The 19,177-nt window shown below is 37.7% G+C and overlaps 1 protein-coding gene across 1 annotated transcript; it reads right to left on the minus strand.

Annotated features, from left to right (window-relative positions):
• Positions 1-7,269: 7,269 nt before the first annotated feature.
• Positions 7,270-12,915, minus strand: LOC149794678 (uncharacterized). Its single transcript, XM_089963959.1, has 3 exons — positions 12,887-12,915; positions 11,149-12,154; positions 7,270-7,802 (listed from the first exon to the last, which is right to left on the minus strand). The coding sequence occupies exons 2-3, from the start codon at positions 12,146-12,148 to the stop codon at positions 7,792-7,794; spliced, it is 1,011 nt and encodes a 336-aa protein (XP_089820085.1). The 5' UTR covers positions 12,149-12,154; positions 12,887-12,915; the 3' UTR covers positions 7,270-7,791.
• Positions 12,916-19,177: the final 6,262 nt, after the last annotated feature.

Genomic DNA, 19,177 nt, shown 5'->3' on the forward strand with positions numbered 1-19,177 from the left:
ATTTTAAATTCCATTGAGGCTAAACTTGCCTAGGGTTTTTTGCCCATGTTAAATTTCCATTGAGGCTAAACTTGCCCAGGGTGGTTAATGTTAAATTTCCATTGAGGCAAAACTTGCCCGGGGGGGGGGGTCTGTAATGCTAATTCCCATTGAGGCTAAACTAACCCCTTTCACTACTAATGGCGTTAAACCCCACAACAACAACAATAAAAATGATGCTGCTACTAGAAATTAATGTACATAAGCAAGCCACGCTGGTGCTGGAATACGCATGATTTTGCATGATAACAAGTTGGCAATGATTGAAATATGGAGAGAAAATGTAGCTAATAAACTAGCTGCTATGGACTACAATGTTTTTGAAATTGATAAAGCTAATACAAAATCAAAAATAAACATTCTTAAGTGCAGAAAAGATAGAGACAAGGTTTGGTCAGAGAGACTGGGATTGATAGAAAGAGATTCAATACATTATCCGCTACTACAAGTGCTGTTACATCAGTAACGGAAAGATCTGGTGAGCTACTAAATATTCCGCAATATATACGACAAATCGAGAAGATGAAAAATACTGCAACGGGTCATTTGGAGAGTAAAATGGAGAAAATATAACAAAGTAAAATCATTGGAAAACTATGCTACTCTCCAATCTCAGCAATAAAAGCTGCAGAAAAATGTTAATAATGAAATCCAATAAAATTATAGGAAGATTAAAAAGACAACGAATGATTTCAACTCGTGAATTACGGACTTCAACTTTATGAGGACGTATAATCCTAGGACTGAGTTTCTGATAAAGGAATGCATAACATAGATAACTTAAATGATAGCAACAAAACCATGATAAACATTTGCTTAAGTGTGATGAGATCACAGAAATGATTGTATAATGTGTCTATTGCAGATTTGAGTGATATGGTTGAACAATCTAAAACATACGAAAGGATATATTGGTCTAAAAGTTGTTAATATCGGTGTGGTGATGTTGGTCTAGACGTGGATAATATAGGTGTGATGATGTTGGTCTAGAAGCGGTTATACTCTCTGTGGTGATGTTGGTCTAGAAGTGGCTAGTATTGGTGTGGTGATCTTCTAGAAGTGATTAATATCGGTGTGGTGGTGTTGGTATAGAAGTGGTTAATTATTCGTGTGGTGATGTTGGTCTAGAAGTGGTTAATATTGGTGTGGTGATGCTGGTCTAGAAGTGGCTAGTATTGGTGTGGTGATGTTCTAGAAGTGATTAATATCGGTGTGGTGATGTTGGTCTAGAAGTGGTTAATATTGGTGTGGGGATGTTGGTCTAGAAGTGGTTAATATTGGTGTGGTGATGCTGGTCTAGAAGTGGTTAATATTGGTGTGGTGATGTTGGTCTAGAAGTGGCTAGTATTGGTGTGGTGATGTTCTAGAAGTGATTAATATCGGCGTAGTGATGTTGGTCTAGAAGTGGTTAATATTGGTGTGGTGATGTTGGTATAGAAGTGGTTAATATCGGCGTAGTGATGTTGGTCTAGAAGTGGTTAGTATCGGTGTGGTGATGTTGGTATAGAAGTGGTTAATATCGGTGTGGTGATGGTCAAGAAGGGTTAATATTGGTGTGGTGATGTTGGTCTAGAAGTGGTTAATATCGGCGTGGTGATGTTGGTCTAGAAGTGGTTAATATTTGTGTGGTGATGTTGGTCTACAAGTGGTTAATATTGGTGTGATGATGTTGGTCTAGAAGTGGCTAGTATTGGTGTGGTGATGTTCTAGAAGTGATTAATATCGGCTTGGTGATGTTGGTCTAGAAGTGGTTATTATCGGTGTGGTGATGGTCAAGAAGGGGTTAATATTGGTGTGGTGATGTTGGTCTAGAAGTGGTTAATATCTGCGTGGTGATGTTGGTCTTGAAGTGGTTAATATTGGTGTGGTGATATTGGTCTAGAAGTGGTTACTATCAGTGTGGTGATGTTGGTCTAGAAGTGGTTAATATTGGTGTGGTGATGTTGGTCTTGAAGTGGTTAATATTGGTGTGGTGATATTGGTCTAGAAGTGGTTACTATCAGTGTGGTGATGTTGGTCTAGAAGTGGTTAATATTGGTGTGGTGATGTTGGTCTAGAAGTGGTTAATATTGGTGTGGTGATGTTGGTCTTGAAGTGGTTAATATCGGATTGGTGATGCTGGTCTAGAAGTGGTTCATACTGGAGTTATGATATTGGTCTAGAAGTGGTTAATACTGGTGTGGTGATGTTGGTCTAGAAGTGGTTAATATCGGTTTGGTGATATTGGTCTATAAAAGTGGTTACTATCAGTGTGGTGATGTTGGTCTAGAAGTGGTTAATATTGGTGTGGTGATGTTGGTCTAGAAGTGGTTAATATCGGTTTGGTGATGTTGGTATAGAAGTGGCTAGTATTGGTGTGGTGATGTTCTAGAAGTGGTTAATATCGGTTTGGTGATGTTGGTATAGAAGTGGTTAATATCAGTGTTGTGCTAGATGGATTTACATGAGGACGAAACGCTTGGTGGGAGAGAGAAAAATATTTTAAATGATTATCTTGTAATCCCTAATCCGTCTTTATTGACGGTCATTTCAGCATGGGGTTTCACCAAAGTACTTTTTATGATGCCTAGTTGGTATTAAATGAAAATTAGGTCTATCTGACATCCAATATGGTCATCATAGCAGCCTGTTTGAAAATCTTGTTCACGAACGGAAAGTTATATTAGCATGATGCATGCAATGTGTGGATGTTTTTTTTTTTACATGTGTTTGCAAGGTTTCTGACTATTCCTTATAATAAAATATTCATAATCCTTTTGTACATGATAATAGTAACGATGTCGACGTTTGATAAAAAAAATCACCTCCAAACAAGAATATAAAGCTGCTACAGACAGGTAAATACCTCAATCAAATACATTATTGTATTATAAACATTTGTAGTAGCATTTAGCCAGAATAAATTTCTCAAGTTTGTATGCCAAAACTTGGTCCAAATGTTTTCATTCTACCCCTCAGTGCCTTGTGTCGTTTGATATGAAGGTAAAATGAGATGTTAGAAATTCTGTTATAAACGATTATGGCAGAATACGTCTGAAAAGCACATAGAAGTGCATAGTCGGGAGCCAAGAGTGGTCCAACCTCTTTCTTCCATATCGACTCTTGGCATAGTTAGCTAGCCGATACAGTGTTTTGAACAAGTGACTTCTTATAGGGCGTCACAATGCCTTTCCTTAGAAGAAAAATGAGCGGGTGAATAGTTTAATTTGTATTGCAGAAACTGACATGCGCGATGCGTTGTCGGCAGAGGCCGGGGTCATTAATTCCAACTGTTTTATAAGGCAAATTTAATAAGCAATATGCCAACTTCTTTCAGCAGCACTGAATGAAACAGCGAACTGTAAATCTTATTTCGGTCATGTACGTATGTTAAAGGTCATTGTGAAGCAAAATAGATTGAGGACCCTTGGATAGCAAAGAGGTCTAAAGAAATGGTCTTTTCAAGCTGAATGATTGCAACATTTTTTAATGTAGAAAGATGTATAGGGTTTGAACAAGGCATCACGGGTGCATGATTGAGTAATGTGAGATCATAATTAGATAATGAGACAAAACTGGTACAAAATATATCGAGTTTAGATGGTATGATATGAGTTCTAGGTTACCATGGACTTTCAGATTCTACGGTATTCTTGTGGTCGTCCTTATTATTCCAGTTTTAATGTTAGACTAGCAATACAAACTTAAAATTAATATTAAAAGGTGGAAACCATGACCACGAATTGCAAAATATTTGTTTTCAGTACGATGCATCTACTTTGAAATAGTAAATACAGTGCTCAATCAGTAAATGATTACATAAATTGAATGGCTTTGACACATCTGCTAGTACAACTTTAATGAAAGTCACACCTGGTTCTCCCATCATGGGCTTGTATGGTGTTTTAATTCTGTGTGGAAAAGACGGAGAAAGTCAAAAGCTGTATAACCCAGTGATATAAAAGTTGTATAAGCCAGTGATATAACAAAAAATATCGGTGTCTGCCAAACAGTGGCTTATTACCAGGGTTTTCCGTCGACACAACAGTTAACTGAAGTCACCAGGTATTACTTTGATGAGCAAGACAATCACAATGAAATTTTAACGTACTCTTTAGCATTTGTTGTGCGGAAGACTATTGCACCGGACTTGATTTAAGAAGTACGGACTATAACAGACTACATGCTAGCGGTTTTATGTTAGACAGCGTGTAAAAATGTATTCAGTTTCAAATTAACAGAAAATAAAACATTTATTCTCACAAATGTACATTTATTACATGCTCATTTTTGTATCCGTTAACTTTTACATTGTCAGAATCACCCATTATTGTCCCATATTTCATCATACTACAGGTGAGCCTAAAAATAGAATATTGTTTAGGAACTACTTTGTAAATAAACAAAGTTCGCTCATTTATTACAGGATTTAGCTTTTGGTTTATTAGATTTGTTTGTGGATGAACAAAACAGCTTTCTTACCCATTTGAAATTAGAGATGCTAAAGGCAACGATGTGGGCGAGTTCACTGAGTCAGAAACGAAACTTGCAAAGAAGCAACGAATGAACGTGATATTCGCAGTCTCAACAGCAAACGTGAAAGATGCAGTAATTCAAAATACCTTTCTTATCATTGAAACGGTTATTTAGAAAAAACTATGACTAAGACCTAAAAATATAGTATAGAAAAACATCTTGATGGAAGGGCTATCGTGTATCTATCAGAGAAGTATCATTTTACAAGTCAGTCAAAACACCAAATTCCAGGGAAGAAATATATCTGAAGGTTTTGGTAGGAGACTCAGAGACGATAAGCCAAGACGACGAAAAAGTACTATTTCCACTTTCTAAATGAACTGTCACACAATAGCTTCTTTATCCTTGTTTAACTATTTTGATACAATGTTAGGCTAGCGATAAAAGTTTTATGTCCCACCAAGAATGAGAAATAGAAAGATGTGGAGTTTGTGTCCCACCATGAATGTGAAATAAAAAGTTGTGCATGTTTATGTCCTACCACGCGCACGCGCGCGCGCGAGAGAGAGAGAGAGAGAGAGATTGTCTTGTTCGTCTGTCCGTTCCGTGAGTGTTCAGATAATGTGGTGGGACATTGTGAATAATGAACATATTTCTTGTTCACGATAATACATGCACAACTGCGGACACTTTCCATCTGGAATTCGTGCCCATTTCTTTCTGTATCTTGCCGTTGAAGTAGATTATTTTCATCAGATATGTTATATTTTATATGCCTGGTTTTATATCAAAGTTATCAGTATATTGACAATTCACCCTGCATTCAAACTCATGACTCAAGGAAACCACTAGTTCTTTCGTCCTGACTGGGTATAAATTGGCTGTGCCAAGTAAAACTTTACTACGTGCTCGTGCCTGGGTCAAATTGCTGCAGATTCGAACCCTGAGAATAAATATGATTGTCAGTCTACACGTAACAATATCCTGCTCAACTTCTGAGGTGCGTCAATTTTAGATTTGCCTAATTTGCCGATTTATTCTCAGTCTAGAGCATGTCGCAAAGAAACCGACTTCGTTTTTAATCCTCTTTTTACATGGGTTACGCATTATATTGCAGTTTCATAACTAGCTCTCGATTTCTTAATGGTTTTGACATTTACGGCGCAACCTTTCATTAATTTATGCGTCATTTTGGTGTGGAGAAACTAATTTTTAACGATCTCTTGCATGTCTTTTCTAATTATACCTCAGAGAAGTTAAGAGACAGAGACTGCCAATTTATTTGGTGATATTTTTTTATCTGGTCAGGCAATGTTTGTTGCCCAAAGTCAATGTTATATTCTCGGTTAAAGCTTTATTTGCACATTGTCGTGCCAAAGGGAAGATGCCAGAAGATATTTCTGTAAGTATGGATTTACTTTTCAAAAGAAAGTATAAGTGTATAACGCCATTCCCATAATGCATGCTGCTGTAATCTATCAAAAAGCAGATGATGTTGAGACGGAAACTGTTGGTCGAAATTGTCTTGAGATAATGACCTGGACATGTTCCAGTTCTTCTGGTCAATCAACAATAATCTTCTAATGTATGGTGCCTGTAGTTAGATCTCTAGAATGGAGGTTTTATCAAAATCGATCAAGAACGAAAGTTATTGGAAATCGAGAGGGGTTGAAATTCTTCTCTCAAAATACAATTCACTGATATTTTTCTTGTGAAAAGCGTTTACATGTTTATAAATATCTGTTGGCGTCTTTACTTCGGCCTGATATTAAAGAAGCAGTACAGTCTTGCAAATAATGATGATCTTTGGCAAGCGTAACATTGACCAGACGAAAATCATTAAATGTTGAGATTCTCCGTCTCTTAGCTTCTCCAATATCTAAGGCATTAAGATGCGTCATAGCTTACACATAGATTACAGAAAGGTTTCACAACAAAACCACAACAAAATCAAAGTATGTGTGCGCAGCTGCACTATTTCAAGTTAAAATTAGTCTCTTGTTATACACTTATCCAATTAATCATGAATGAGAATATAATATTTTCATGGTTTTATCCATTTCAGTATCAAGCAGTGTGGTTCTTTATTAAGCGTCCAACGTGTTACGGCAAATTGTACTGTGGTGAATATGACGAGGACAGGAACGAAATAGTCTTAAAACGAACTCGTCCCAGAGAAAAGAGTTTAGGACATTTTTTCGAGCTCTGCTAACTTCTGTTACATGTAGGTTAATCTGATATAGCAGCATATCAATCTGAGGGTAACCTTTGCTAGGAGGATAACCTTTCCTGCCAATTTTCATTCAGCTATTTTTTTTTCTCTAAACCTTAGTGGTGACCTCAGATAAAATAAAAAAAAAATTATGATTTTAGTGTCATTGTTTTCTGACCTGTTTAGTATAATAGTGGACGGTGTTTTTCGTTTTGTGTGACTTAAGTATTGTTTTATATTTATCTCTTACAGTAAGCAAATATTGGTTACGAACTATGTCCCCTCCCATCGAATTTTTATTTTTCAAAACCGGTAAAGGAATTATGTATAGGTCTTTGTCCACCCCAAGGCACTATACAAGTTTTATTATTGATCACACTACAAGACGAGGAAGAGAACTGCAGCACACCTTGACATATGACAAACGGAACGACGATCATCGATGTGCGGAAGTGGCTATAGGCATTGAACGATAGCGGAAGCAATAAACATCCACACCAAACGCACTCAGCATTTATTTACTTCACTTCCAAGTTAATATAAATGAAAATGATACACGTAGGTTAAAACTCAAAGATTTAATCACCTTATATTGAACAAAACACCACTTTATATCAAGCAAATAAATATAACATTCTCAAGCGTCGTCATTACATGTTCCACTCTGCATCTTTCTTTCTGTCTTTCTTTCATTCTCTCAACACACATACGCACGCACGCACGCACGCACGCACATACATTCAAATTCTAACAATTCAACTTTCATAAAACGGTAAGTTATGAAGATACCAATTAAACTGGTATAATGCATTCACGACTTACATCTTTCACTTAGCCTTGCCTATTTTATGTCAAGGAAACAACATGATTTGAACATAAATAATTTATTTCACACAATATCATCCTTATTTTCTTCCAACGGAATTTAATTTACAAGTTCCGGAGAAAAGGTTCCTGGAATTTTCTCACATGCAACGAAAGATGATGGAAACAATTACTTGATGCAGAGAAAATGTTGAAATTTTGCCAGTACTTTTGTCTTTCATCTGTCGCCATTGCTCTTTTGTCTTCTGTTGCGTGTCAACTTATTTCTTCCCTGCAACCAAAAAGAAGCATCTGTTTTACATACGATTTATAGTTTTAGCTGAAGATAGAATAATTCGTAAAGGCTTATCCGGTTACAGAGCCTCGTTTAGACTTGTAACATCTTTTCATACTAGAGAACCGACATTTCTACTTCATTGAAAATCTGGAATTTATCTGACACATTAATCCAACGATTTTACCTGAAATTCTGACCAGAAATGCAGTGCATTCATTTTAATGGAATTACTAATTTTATGTAATCACTGCTTTATTTACAACTGTACAAATGTTAAAGTCATGTCACTATCAAATTGAAAGGAGAAGCAGCGTAGTGACAATAGTGGTAGCAGTAGGAAACGGAGACTATGCTCTCAATACCAGTCGGCATACGTTTCGAAGTAAAGTTTTGCTTACTTTATAATCATTATTATCTAGTTCACGACTAATAAATACAAAGAAAGGCTAATATTATGTCTTTGCAAAGTAAACAAAACACCAAATTCCCGCTGTACATAACCATGCAAACTGGAATATATGTGTGTAAACTGCAAAGTGGATATATTGATTAAATACGTATGCATATTTACTACCAAGTATATATATCAATCACCTGAAAAGTTGTGCATGAAAAAAGTTACGAAAGTACCCATTATGTATTAATCGCTAAGCAGTTATGTGGAAGACTTAGAAACATTAAATCTATACATGCATATATATATATATATATATATATATATATATATATATATATATATATATATATATATATATATATATATATATATATAATTGCATATTAGTCTGACTAGTGAGGGCATATTTATATAAATTAGCTAAATGGTTGAGCAGATAAGTGAGCAGGTGATAACAAATCTAGGACTAAGGGACAGGTTAATCACATGGCAAAATAAATATGAATAACTGATCTCTGGATTATTGAATTTTCGTTGTATTGATAGGAAATAAAAGAAGCGTAACCACTATGCTCGAGCACACAATCCAGTGTAGAGACTGAAAATGCACTTTGTAAATATTTGGCAGATCAACCGTGTGGTTTGGAACTGTGATCAGAAAATTGTTTTGCTGTATTACTGATACTGTTTATAATAAAAAGAAATGGATATCTGTGTTCAAAATTCAGCGTAACCATTTCACCGAAATATCTGAGTGGCGATTTAGGCTGATCCAATGTTTTGGTCACAAGCGCCAGCGCGTTCTGCCATGCATTCGATGCGGTAAAGTAGTGTAACAGCAACATATAAATGTGTCGTGTCGCCAACAAGAATACTGGAATCCTAGAGTCTGCAAGTTTAATAAATGGCTAAACCAAACATGAATATTTTCATTCTCTTTATTTCTCACCCTAGTGTGAACTTGTATACACTTCTGATTATCACCGACGTTGAAAGCAAATGGTAATACTAACATTAAATTTACCAGGTATACGGACTTTTATGCATTAGGCATCTCCAATTTTCAATAAGTCCAAGGAAAATTATTTTCGTAAACTCGGAATGCGGTTCTGCGAGCGGTAACTTGTGTCCATTGTTATTGAGGGATGCCTGTCTCATATCGATGAGATAAAAGCCCTTTTAGTTGCGAAGTGTCAGGATCACAATTCATCTGCACATATTTGCGACAGTTGACTCGTGGTGGTACGAACTTCTGACTTACAAGCGTGCGTATTTATATACAAGATCTTGGAAAGGAGACTTGTTTAAGAAAGCATCTAAATAGCACTTCTCTTGTGTATATATGCTTACAATTTGCTATAATAATTTTCCATCTGCGTTAGTATGTGTTATTTAGAAAATAGCAGTTACCTTGCCCCTTGGGTAAGACAATACTCTGTATGCGCAAGGCGTATACGCAGCGTATATATGCAAAAATCGAGTATAAGTTTCAAGAACAAGCACCCATAAAGCGTCTACATAAATGATGCATGGGCCCGATATGAATACAAATCAGGAATTGCGCATTCGCGAGCTGAAGAGGGTCCCGAGTACAGTATGGGAAGATATGAATACCAGTCAGGGAGCGCATGGAGTCCAGAGCGCCGCGAAACCCCGTCCCAATGGGCTGGTTCATGTTTAACTTCATGCCTCCCATGTTGGACATGCCCCCTGCCATCATTCCCCCTAGTGTGGATGACATCGATGACATGGGCATAAAGGTGCCATCTTCCATAATTGTTCCAGCAACAACTGTTCCAGGGGTGAGCGAGGGGGCAGACCGTTGCTGAGAGTCCTTTGATCGAGATTTGGATTTGGATTTAGATTTAGAGGTAGGCTCTTCTGGGGACGAAAAGAAAGGAGAAGTGGTCTCCTTATGGACAAAACAAAACTTTAAAAAATAGTGCATGAAAGATGAAAATGAAGATCTAACTTAATAAATCCATCGACAAGGTTGCATGCTTCTGAGTATATATACTGTTTATTAATCCACAATATTTTTCCATCAATTAATTTATTTTTCAAAATGCATCGACACGATAGATTGTGTATGCATTTTGTATTTAGATTATTGTATGTACAAACTGGATTGGTTCCAACTCTGTCTAGTCATTATTGTAGACTACGGTAAATTACATATTCATTTTGGAATATTTTGGATTAAGAGTTACTTAATGTAATATACCCTATTATGGCTAATAACAAAAACTACAACGGTTATTGAGTGTGGTATATTTCTTTTTATCACTTATTTGTTTTAACACTTTTATTTGTTTTTAATTCAATGGCCATTTTAGTACTACCATTTATTTCTTTTGTTTTCTGTTCATTGTGCCTTTATCAGTATAAATAAATAACTCTATTCATTTTCTACCCAAAACTTATTTAGTAATGTAATAGCGTACTTAAAAAAAAGGATTGTGCTCTTTTTTGCAAGAAAAATGTATAAAGTAATACATATAAAAATTAAATGGATCAGAAACTACTGGAACATTATTTTGTTAAATAAGAAAGCGATTTAGACAGACAGGCATCAACTGTAATCTTTCCAGACAAGACGAGGAGTGCAGGCGAATTTAATGTAAGGAGTCTTCTCTAAAGCCGACTGCAAAGTATGGCAACAAATCCGTGCTAGGTGTATTTCTTGAACAAACTCTGCTCTTTGCATCAAACTGACAATCAGTATGAATTTGATTGGAAGAAAACAAAAAAAGAAAATATGGCTGGAATCTACAGTAGTTTTTTTTATATTTTATTATGTCTTCTGTGGCAGGTATGTATACAGGTAGCATTAATGCATTCTTAAGTTTTGAGTTAAATGTAACCAATGACGGACGTAAACATAACGATGAAAAAGTACATTTTCTTTGACATGTATCGAATTGTGAACAATGAGCTACTTACCAAACGGTGGAAACATTGGTGGTTGTGGGAAGAACGGACTGGGAGCGAAAGAGCTCATGAATGGATCATTGAAAAAGTCCGGTTGGAAGGCCGTGCTGAATTCTGGAAAGGGTGTACGACTAAAAGACGGCATGCCGGGGAGCATTCCTTGGAAGCCTGGCCCCATTCCCATATTCATACCCATTGGAGGTTGTCCCATTCCCATACTCATGCCCATTGTGGGCTGTCCTAACTGCCGCTGTCCCTGCATGCCGAACTGTCCCCTTGGTTGGTTCATGAAAAGATTGCCTTGGTTAGGACCAAAACCAGAGTTTCCGAAGCCTTGCCCATTGGCTCCCAGCATTCCCATCTGTGTCGGATCTAAGAACTGGCCGTTCATTCCCATTGCATTGTTCATTCCCATTCCACCATTCATTCCCATTCCACCATTCATTCCCATTCCGCTGTTCATTCCCATTCCGCTGTTCATTCCCATGGGATTGTTCATACCCATTCCACTGTTCATGTTCATTCCGTTGCTCATCCCAGTGTTCATGCCATTCATATTGTTCATAGAATTCATACTGTTCATGTTATTCATACTGTTCATGTTATTCATGCCGTTCATGTTGTTCATGTTGTTAGCGGTGTTCATGTTGTTCATGTTGTTCATGTTGTTCATAGTATTCATGTTGTTCATGTTGTTCTGGGCGTTGCCCATCTGATTGCTACTGGTCATCATATTATTGCTACTACCCAATCCACCCATGTTATTATTGGTGTTTATAGTTGAAGACATAGCATTCTTGTTTCCGCTGTTCCCACCAGAACTGGCACCCCAGGTGGAGGCTGACAAGTCACCGCCAGAACCAAAGGATCCGCCAGAACCCAAGGATCCTCCAGAACCCAAGGATCCGCCAGAACCCAAGGATCCGCCATTGCCAAAGGAGCTGAAACTCATCATGCTATCCTGAGCAACAGTCACGACAACCACCGAACAGAGTAGAATTAATACCTTCATTATTATCTGCAAAATAAACAAGTTGTTTTGTGTTTGTTCGACATTCCAGCATGTCTCCATTAAGCTTATCAGGGTAAGTTTACTAAATAGATTTTGGTATGTAGTCATCCCAAAAACTTTAAGCATTTGTTGGAAGAAAAGCACATTATTGAATACCTTCTGTTTGAAATTGTTTACATCAGCATGAGTTGCGCATGTGGGGTTTAAAATGGAATCAATAATGACAGATTATAAGTGCTCAAGTAGATGACTTTGTGCAAAGAAATTCAATTTGTAATGTTACTAGTTCTGATATTAAAAAGAAAAAATGCATTACCGCACATTTCCCATTTGCAAATATTGATGCCCAAGGATAAGAACATAACTGAAAAATTATTTCTGAACATATAGATATCGTCCCATAAATAAATATAGATGACTGTGTGTGTGCGCGTGTGTTAGTGTTAATTCAGCTGGAATTAAATGTATATATATATATATATATATATATATATATATATATATATATATATATATATATATATATATATATATATATATATATATATATAAAATCACACTTAAAGTTATATCATAATATCCTAGAACTTGATCAAAATTTAATATTGAACTAATATTGAATTAAATAATTTTGCGACGAAAACGTAAATTCGACGTCATTGTGATAGTTCAGAGTAGGTTAGCTTTGTTCTGATCGACGCTAGTTATAATAGTGTGCCTATAGAAAATTGTACTTACCTTGGGAAATCTATGTGTGTGATCAGGCACCTTTCTGGAGTAAGTGTGATAGGGCTGCTCATTTTCAGCGTAATTAAAGGGACAAAACGGAAGTGGTGAGATAATGTATGAGCCAGTAGTTTTATCAACTAACTTCCTCTAAACTGTCGAAGCCAATGAAACATTAGGCGGGCGCATTTTCCGACTAGTCATTCGTACTTTACACAAACATACTCCCTCAAGCCAATTATACATTTACATTCACTGAAAGAATTACTAACTTGACTCACCATGTACTGATTGAGAGAAATAATCAATACGTCATAAAACACGAACCGTTTACATGATAAAGGAAAAGCAAATAAATGCTACTCGTGATATAACCTTTGAGGACGAATCGTCAGTGAGGTATTTTTAAGTGTATTAGAATCTAAACGCCACATGTTGTGTAATCTAATACAATTCATTTTTGACAATTTTATCTACTTTTCCACTGTGTTAAAGTGTTAACAAGGAAAAGGTCAGAGTTTTGTTATGTCCTTTTACAAATCCCAGCCGGTGTTAGTGCAATGGTATCTTATCTAATGGCGTTGGCATTAGCCAGGGGTATATTTTGTCAACATTACTTTTCAACGTTCAGTTTGCACATGATTTACCCACCCACTCACCCCCAAAAACGGTTAGAATTTGGTTTTCTCCTTTTCTATATAAATTTGGTTTTATTCCCTCTTAGGATAATAGCACAAGGTTTTATTCTGAATCTGATGCTTGTGTGGTTGGCATAAGTTTTGAACCATTCTCAAAATGTTAACTTAGTAGGCTGACGTTTTAGTTATATATATATATATATATATATATATATATATATATATATATATATATATATATATATATATATATACCAAAGATGCACTGTCTTGGTATCCATGATGAGAACATGCGAGGTCAAAAAGTCATTGACTTTGTTGAACCTTTAGAATCTAATCAGGTTATGCTTTTTATGCAAACAGTATCACCATCTTCACGACGGTAACGCCGAATTACGGTAAATGATATCATTTTTATGCAAGCAGTATCACCACCTACACGAGGGTAACTCCGAATTACGGTAAATGATATCATTTTTTAGTATGAAAATGACGATCACGTAAGAACATGGTTTTATAATCATACAACTTTTCCTTTCTCGAGGATGATAAGATGTGCCGCATCTGGTGACGCATAAAGTATAGAAAAAATTCTGAATAAATTCAAAAATGATTTCTTACCAGACTTTAATTGGATATAATTGAAACAGGTAACATTTCACAGACAAAACTGACGTGGAAAAGAAACCATTTTCAAAATGCAAAAACATAATTGTGCACACATAGACAAGATACACGGAATATTACACGGTTATAAAAAGTAGTAGACATTTAGAGTTCTTGACCATAGTGAAGCCTAAATAGAAATCTAGAAATTTCCAGAAATTCAAATTCCATTACTGTAATTCACTTACTATTCTAAGGATACTGGATCAGAATCGATGGCATAATTTCAGGACTTCATTTTTATTTACACCAATCAGAAAATGAAGACAATTAATGAACACACATACAAACATAGTCTGACGATAATCCCAAGCTAATACACCCTCGTCCCTGTGGTAATAAAAGGTGCAAAACCTGTCAATAAATGATAAAGACCAGCACATTCTATAGTACATCAACGAGCAAAAATATTGAGCATATATGATCCAAACAAAACAAGCAAAACAAAGAATATAATTTCTCCCATCGCACGCAAAATCTGTGGCCTTCCGTAAGTAGTTAAGTGGGATACTATAGGGACAATGGGACTTAGCATTAAAAAGACCCCTGGGACACTTTAGGGACAATGGAAATTTAACATGGAGAAAAATCGTGGGTCACTTTAGGGACAATGGGAATTTAACATAGAGTTTGGGTCTGTCTAGGGACAAGGGAAATTAACATGGGAATAGAGTTTGGGTTTGTCTAGGGACAAGGGGAATTGAATATGGGATTTTTTTATTTTTTTTTTTAAAAGTTTTTTTTAAATTTAAATTTAAATTTAAATTTAGAAAAGGGGTAAGCAATGGAAAGGCTATCTCTTTTCGAGAAATATGGCTGGCCCTGAAAAGGGCCTTTGGGTTTATGTTAATATTAATATTAACATAGATGGCATCTGTCACATCTTCTTCTTCTTCTTCTTCTTCTTAAACTCCTTCTAACTACCGGTCCATACACAAGTACCCTCTTGAGACATCCTTGTCTTTCTATGTAAACTCTCCTCATCCATTGACTAGTATCTGTCCTATCAACAACAGTCCACTTGGACCTGACATACATGAGCATGTCCGTCCTAAACATCATGGAAGACACAAGGGTGGATGACTCAACTGTGGTCCACATCTTGAAGCGACGAGAATAGGTGAATCAATGCAGTGAACTGTGCTTATTTATAGGTACAGGAAGGATTGAAACGGATTGAATTCATTCACCAATCCGAACACGCGTTACAAAATTCAGTCAGCTCGCATCCAATCCGAAGAGAGCAGTCTGTGACGTCACGTGGTCTATATAGATTCGTTAGCGCTTGTGTGCAGTCAATCTATGCGACAGTGATTCAACATGACGGAAACTCAGAAAACGATCCATTGGGGTGCACCAGCAGGGGAGACTGCCCAAGGGAACCCGGACTTACTTTCAGAAGAGGTACACTGGGATTTTGTGGATTTTCTTACCTCGCAAGAATTTGTTCCAGAACCTTCGTTACCTTCTTCATTACCGCAAGTGGAGAATTTTAGACAGAGACAGAAAGAAGAATTGGAGAAATTTATGCAACGACAAAAAGGAAGCGGAACAAGCTTTTCTCCTACAGCAACAGCAACAGCAACAAGAAGAGGTAAGAAAAAAACAACAGCAACAACAGCAAGAAGAAGTAGCAGCAAAGAAACAAGAGGGTGAAAATCAAACGGCTACGGTACTGTTGGACATTTTAGCGGAGTTAAGAAGTCTGAAACAAATGTATCAGACTTCTTTATCACGACCGAAGAGAATACGACCTTCCCGAGCTAAACACGCCAACCCTGTGACTAAGCATGTCGTACCACCCTTAATGATTTCAACCCAATCATCAGAAGTAAGCCTTGGCCGTGGCAAAGGCTTAAGGCAGTTAAAGTTGATTGGTTAAACTCACTCCTACACCAAAATAAAAAGGCCCTTTTCAGGGCCACCCACATTTCTCGAAAAGAAATACAATTTCAATTTGCCAATAACTCAAAAATAAACCCACCCATTTTACCCTTATAGTACGTGTCTGTGTATGAGTGCGTGAGTGTAGCTTCTTATTTTAAAATCAAAACTCAAAGACACTTACCTTATATCATTCATGTATTCTTTTATCCATTTTTTTACAATCCAATTCACAATTCACCACAGAACACTTTAATTAAAAGTTCATTGACTTCTTCTTTCTCCTTGTTTAGTCTCTCTGTTTTTTGAATTTCTTCACCGTTTTTACCTCATTTTCTTCCCTTCTTCTTTTCTTCTCCTGTTTCTTTGCTTCTTTTAAATAGAATTGTCTTCTTTCTTCCTCTTCTTCCTCTGAAGAATCCCTCTCTTCTTCCGAAGAATCCCTCTCTTCTTTTGAAGAATCCTTCTTTTCTTCTGCTTCCTCTTGTTTCTTTTTTGGGCAATCTGGAGACCAATGTCCTTTTTCTTTACAATAATAACAGGTATCTTGACTTTTGTCTCTTTTAGTCCCTGTTTTTGTTCTTTTTTGACGGTCTGGACACTCTGAAGACCAATGCCCTTTCTTCTGACAGATATAGCAAGTATCTTGACTTTTATCTCGAAAGGAAGGAGAGTAGTCCGTGGGCTGGTCTGAAGAGAATTTTCTAATGACCCCTCGCAAAGCTCTGACGAAACGTTCCATCTGGGTAGTCTCTTCCATCGTTGTGCTCAGCTTGAGAGTGAAATGAATAGTGAAAGGACAAGACACACACCCTTTTTATATACGCTGGTTTGCCAAGACTATAAATTAGTCTGTGGTGTTTAAACTTGAGTCATTTGACGTTTTGCACTCAAGATGAAACGATCCTATTCATTCGAGAAGAAAGAAGAAGAAGAAAGTAAGAGGCAGAAACGTGATCTATCGCCTCGTACCAGGGCTGAAATCTTGGCACAAATTCATGCCAGTGATTTTGAAGAGGACATGAGTGAACCAGAATCCGAACCCTCTAAACCAAGTTCACCACCCTTAGTCAACCCTGAAAAGTACTATTCCATTCGAGAGACGGAAAAGCGCTCCTCTAGAAAATTTAGAACCACGGCTTACACCTACACGGTGAAGTTTAAAGATTTCAAGGCTGACGTACCCTTGGAGAAAGCAGAAGGGTTTATCACCGAGATGTGGGATTCTTTGCTCACCGCACTCAAGCGACAATGTCAACCCAAAGAAGACGATCGCTTGACACTATCCATAGATCACGACGGTTTGAAATCCCCTGTTTGGATCGAGTTTAGCAGACCTGCAGAACTAACCCCTTCCAAAGTCATGGACAAGATTCAACACGTACAACAATCTAATGACCAGTTTGACATCACCGATGGTAAAGCCACACTGAAAATGGCTCACGTCTCTCTTCCTCAAGGGACAGGACGCAAAATGATGTTATTGGTGGACGACCTTCGCAACATTAAGCGTAGTCTTGTCCGAATTAACAACCCTCAAGACCAGATGTGCTTAGCCCGTGCCATCGTGGTGGGACGAACCTATGCCAACAAGAACGACACGGTAGGATGGAAAAGAAACTGGGAGAACATTCGAAAATCGAACCGAACCAAACAACGAAACGAAGCAGAACTCCTGTTGCAACAAGCTGGCCTGTCCAAAGACACACCCTGTGGCATTCCTGAGATGCAAAAATTGCAAGATGCCCTAGCTCCACGCTACACTTTGAAAGTGCACCCTCAAGAAATGCGCGGGTTTCTGTTGTTTCGAGGTCAAGACTTTAAGGACGGAAAATACATTCATGTCTATCATCACGATGACCATTTCGATACCATTACCAGTATCACTGGATTCCTGGGATACGGTTATTATTGTGAGAAATGTGATTATGGTTATAACAATCGAGAGCAACACAAGCATTGTGGATTGAAATGCCCAGGATGTTTGGCCTCTCCACCCTGTCTGAGCGAAGAACCAGTGCCTTGTTCAACTTGTCTGCGCACGTTTGTCAGCCCTGCCTGTTACCAGCAACATCTGAAGACGCAAGGTTCACAGCAGAAATGTGCTTGTCAACTGCTGAGATTGTGCCCTACGTGTGGACAAGGCATACTTACCAATAATGCCAAGGCACACGTATGTCGAGGAAAGAAAAAATGTCACATTTGTCACCACATCGTGGACTTGGAACACGAATGCTACGCGCAAAAATACCAACCCCCACCAGAGAAAGAGGACGGTCACAAGAAGAAAGGCAATTTCATCTTTTTCGATTTCGAATGCATGCAAGAGACTGGCATTCACATCCCTAATTTCTGCGTGGCTCATCGAGCGTGCGAGAAGTGCATTCAAGAACCTATCTTCAGTCATTGCCCTCACTGCAGCAAGATTCCTGGAGGGCGTGAAAAAATCTTTCGGGGACCAAACACGTTAGCCGATTTTGCCCAATGGGTCTTAGACCCCATAGACAAGACTTGGAGCCAAGAGGACATCGAACGTTACGGAGATTGTCATCGTCATGCCACGGTGATGGCTCACAATTTCTCCGGATACGATGGACAGTTTCTTTTGAGGTACTATACGGAACATGGCACCGAACGTCCTAAAGTGATTTTGAACGGAGCCAAAATCATTTTCATGCAAGTGGGACAAGTACAGTTTAAAGATTCGATGAGTTACTTGGCCATGCCTTTGAGCCGAATGCCTAAAACATTTGGAATGACAGAAATGGCTAAAGGGTACTTTCCACACTTTTTCAATACGGAAGCCAATCAACATGCTGTTCTACCCCATTTGCCTGAGGCTCACTATTACGACCCCGACAACATGCGTACCGAACAACGAGAAGCTTTCTACGCTTGGTACCAGGCTCACGCCTCGGACCCTTTCGACTTTCAGGAAGAAATGTTAAAGTATTGTCGTTCCGACGTGGACATTTTACGGCGTTGCTGTGGAAAATTTCGAGAACTGTTCATGGAACACGGAGGGGTCGATCCTTTGAAAGAAGCTTGCACCATTGCCAAAGCGTGTTCCTTAGTGTACCGCCAACGATTCATGCCTGAAAACACCGTGGCTGTC

This window comes from Sinohyriopsis cumingii, chromosome 7 (assembly GCF_028554795.1).
Source record: "Sinohyriopsis cumingii isolate HCF-2022 chromosome 7, ASM2855479v2, whole genome shotgun sequence".
Lineage (NCBI taxonomy): Eukaryota > Metazoa > Mollusca > Bivalvia > Unionida > Unionidae > Sinohyriopsis > Sinohyriopsis cumingii.

What these genes read in the sequence shown, in the direction of transcription:
- LOC149794678 (XM_089963959.1), bottom strand. Translation starts at nt 12,148, where the DNA reads ATGAAGGTATTAATTCTACTCTGTTCGGTGGTTGTCGTGACTGTTGCT.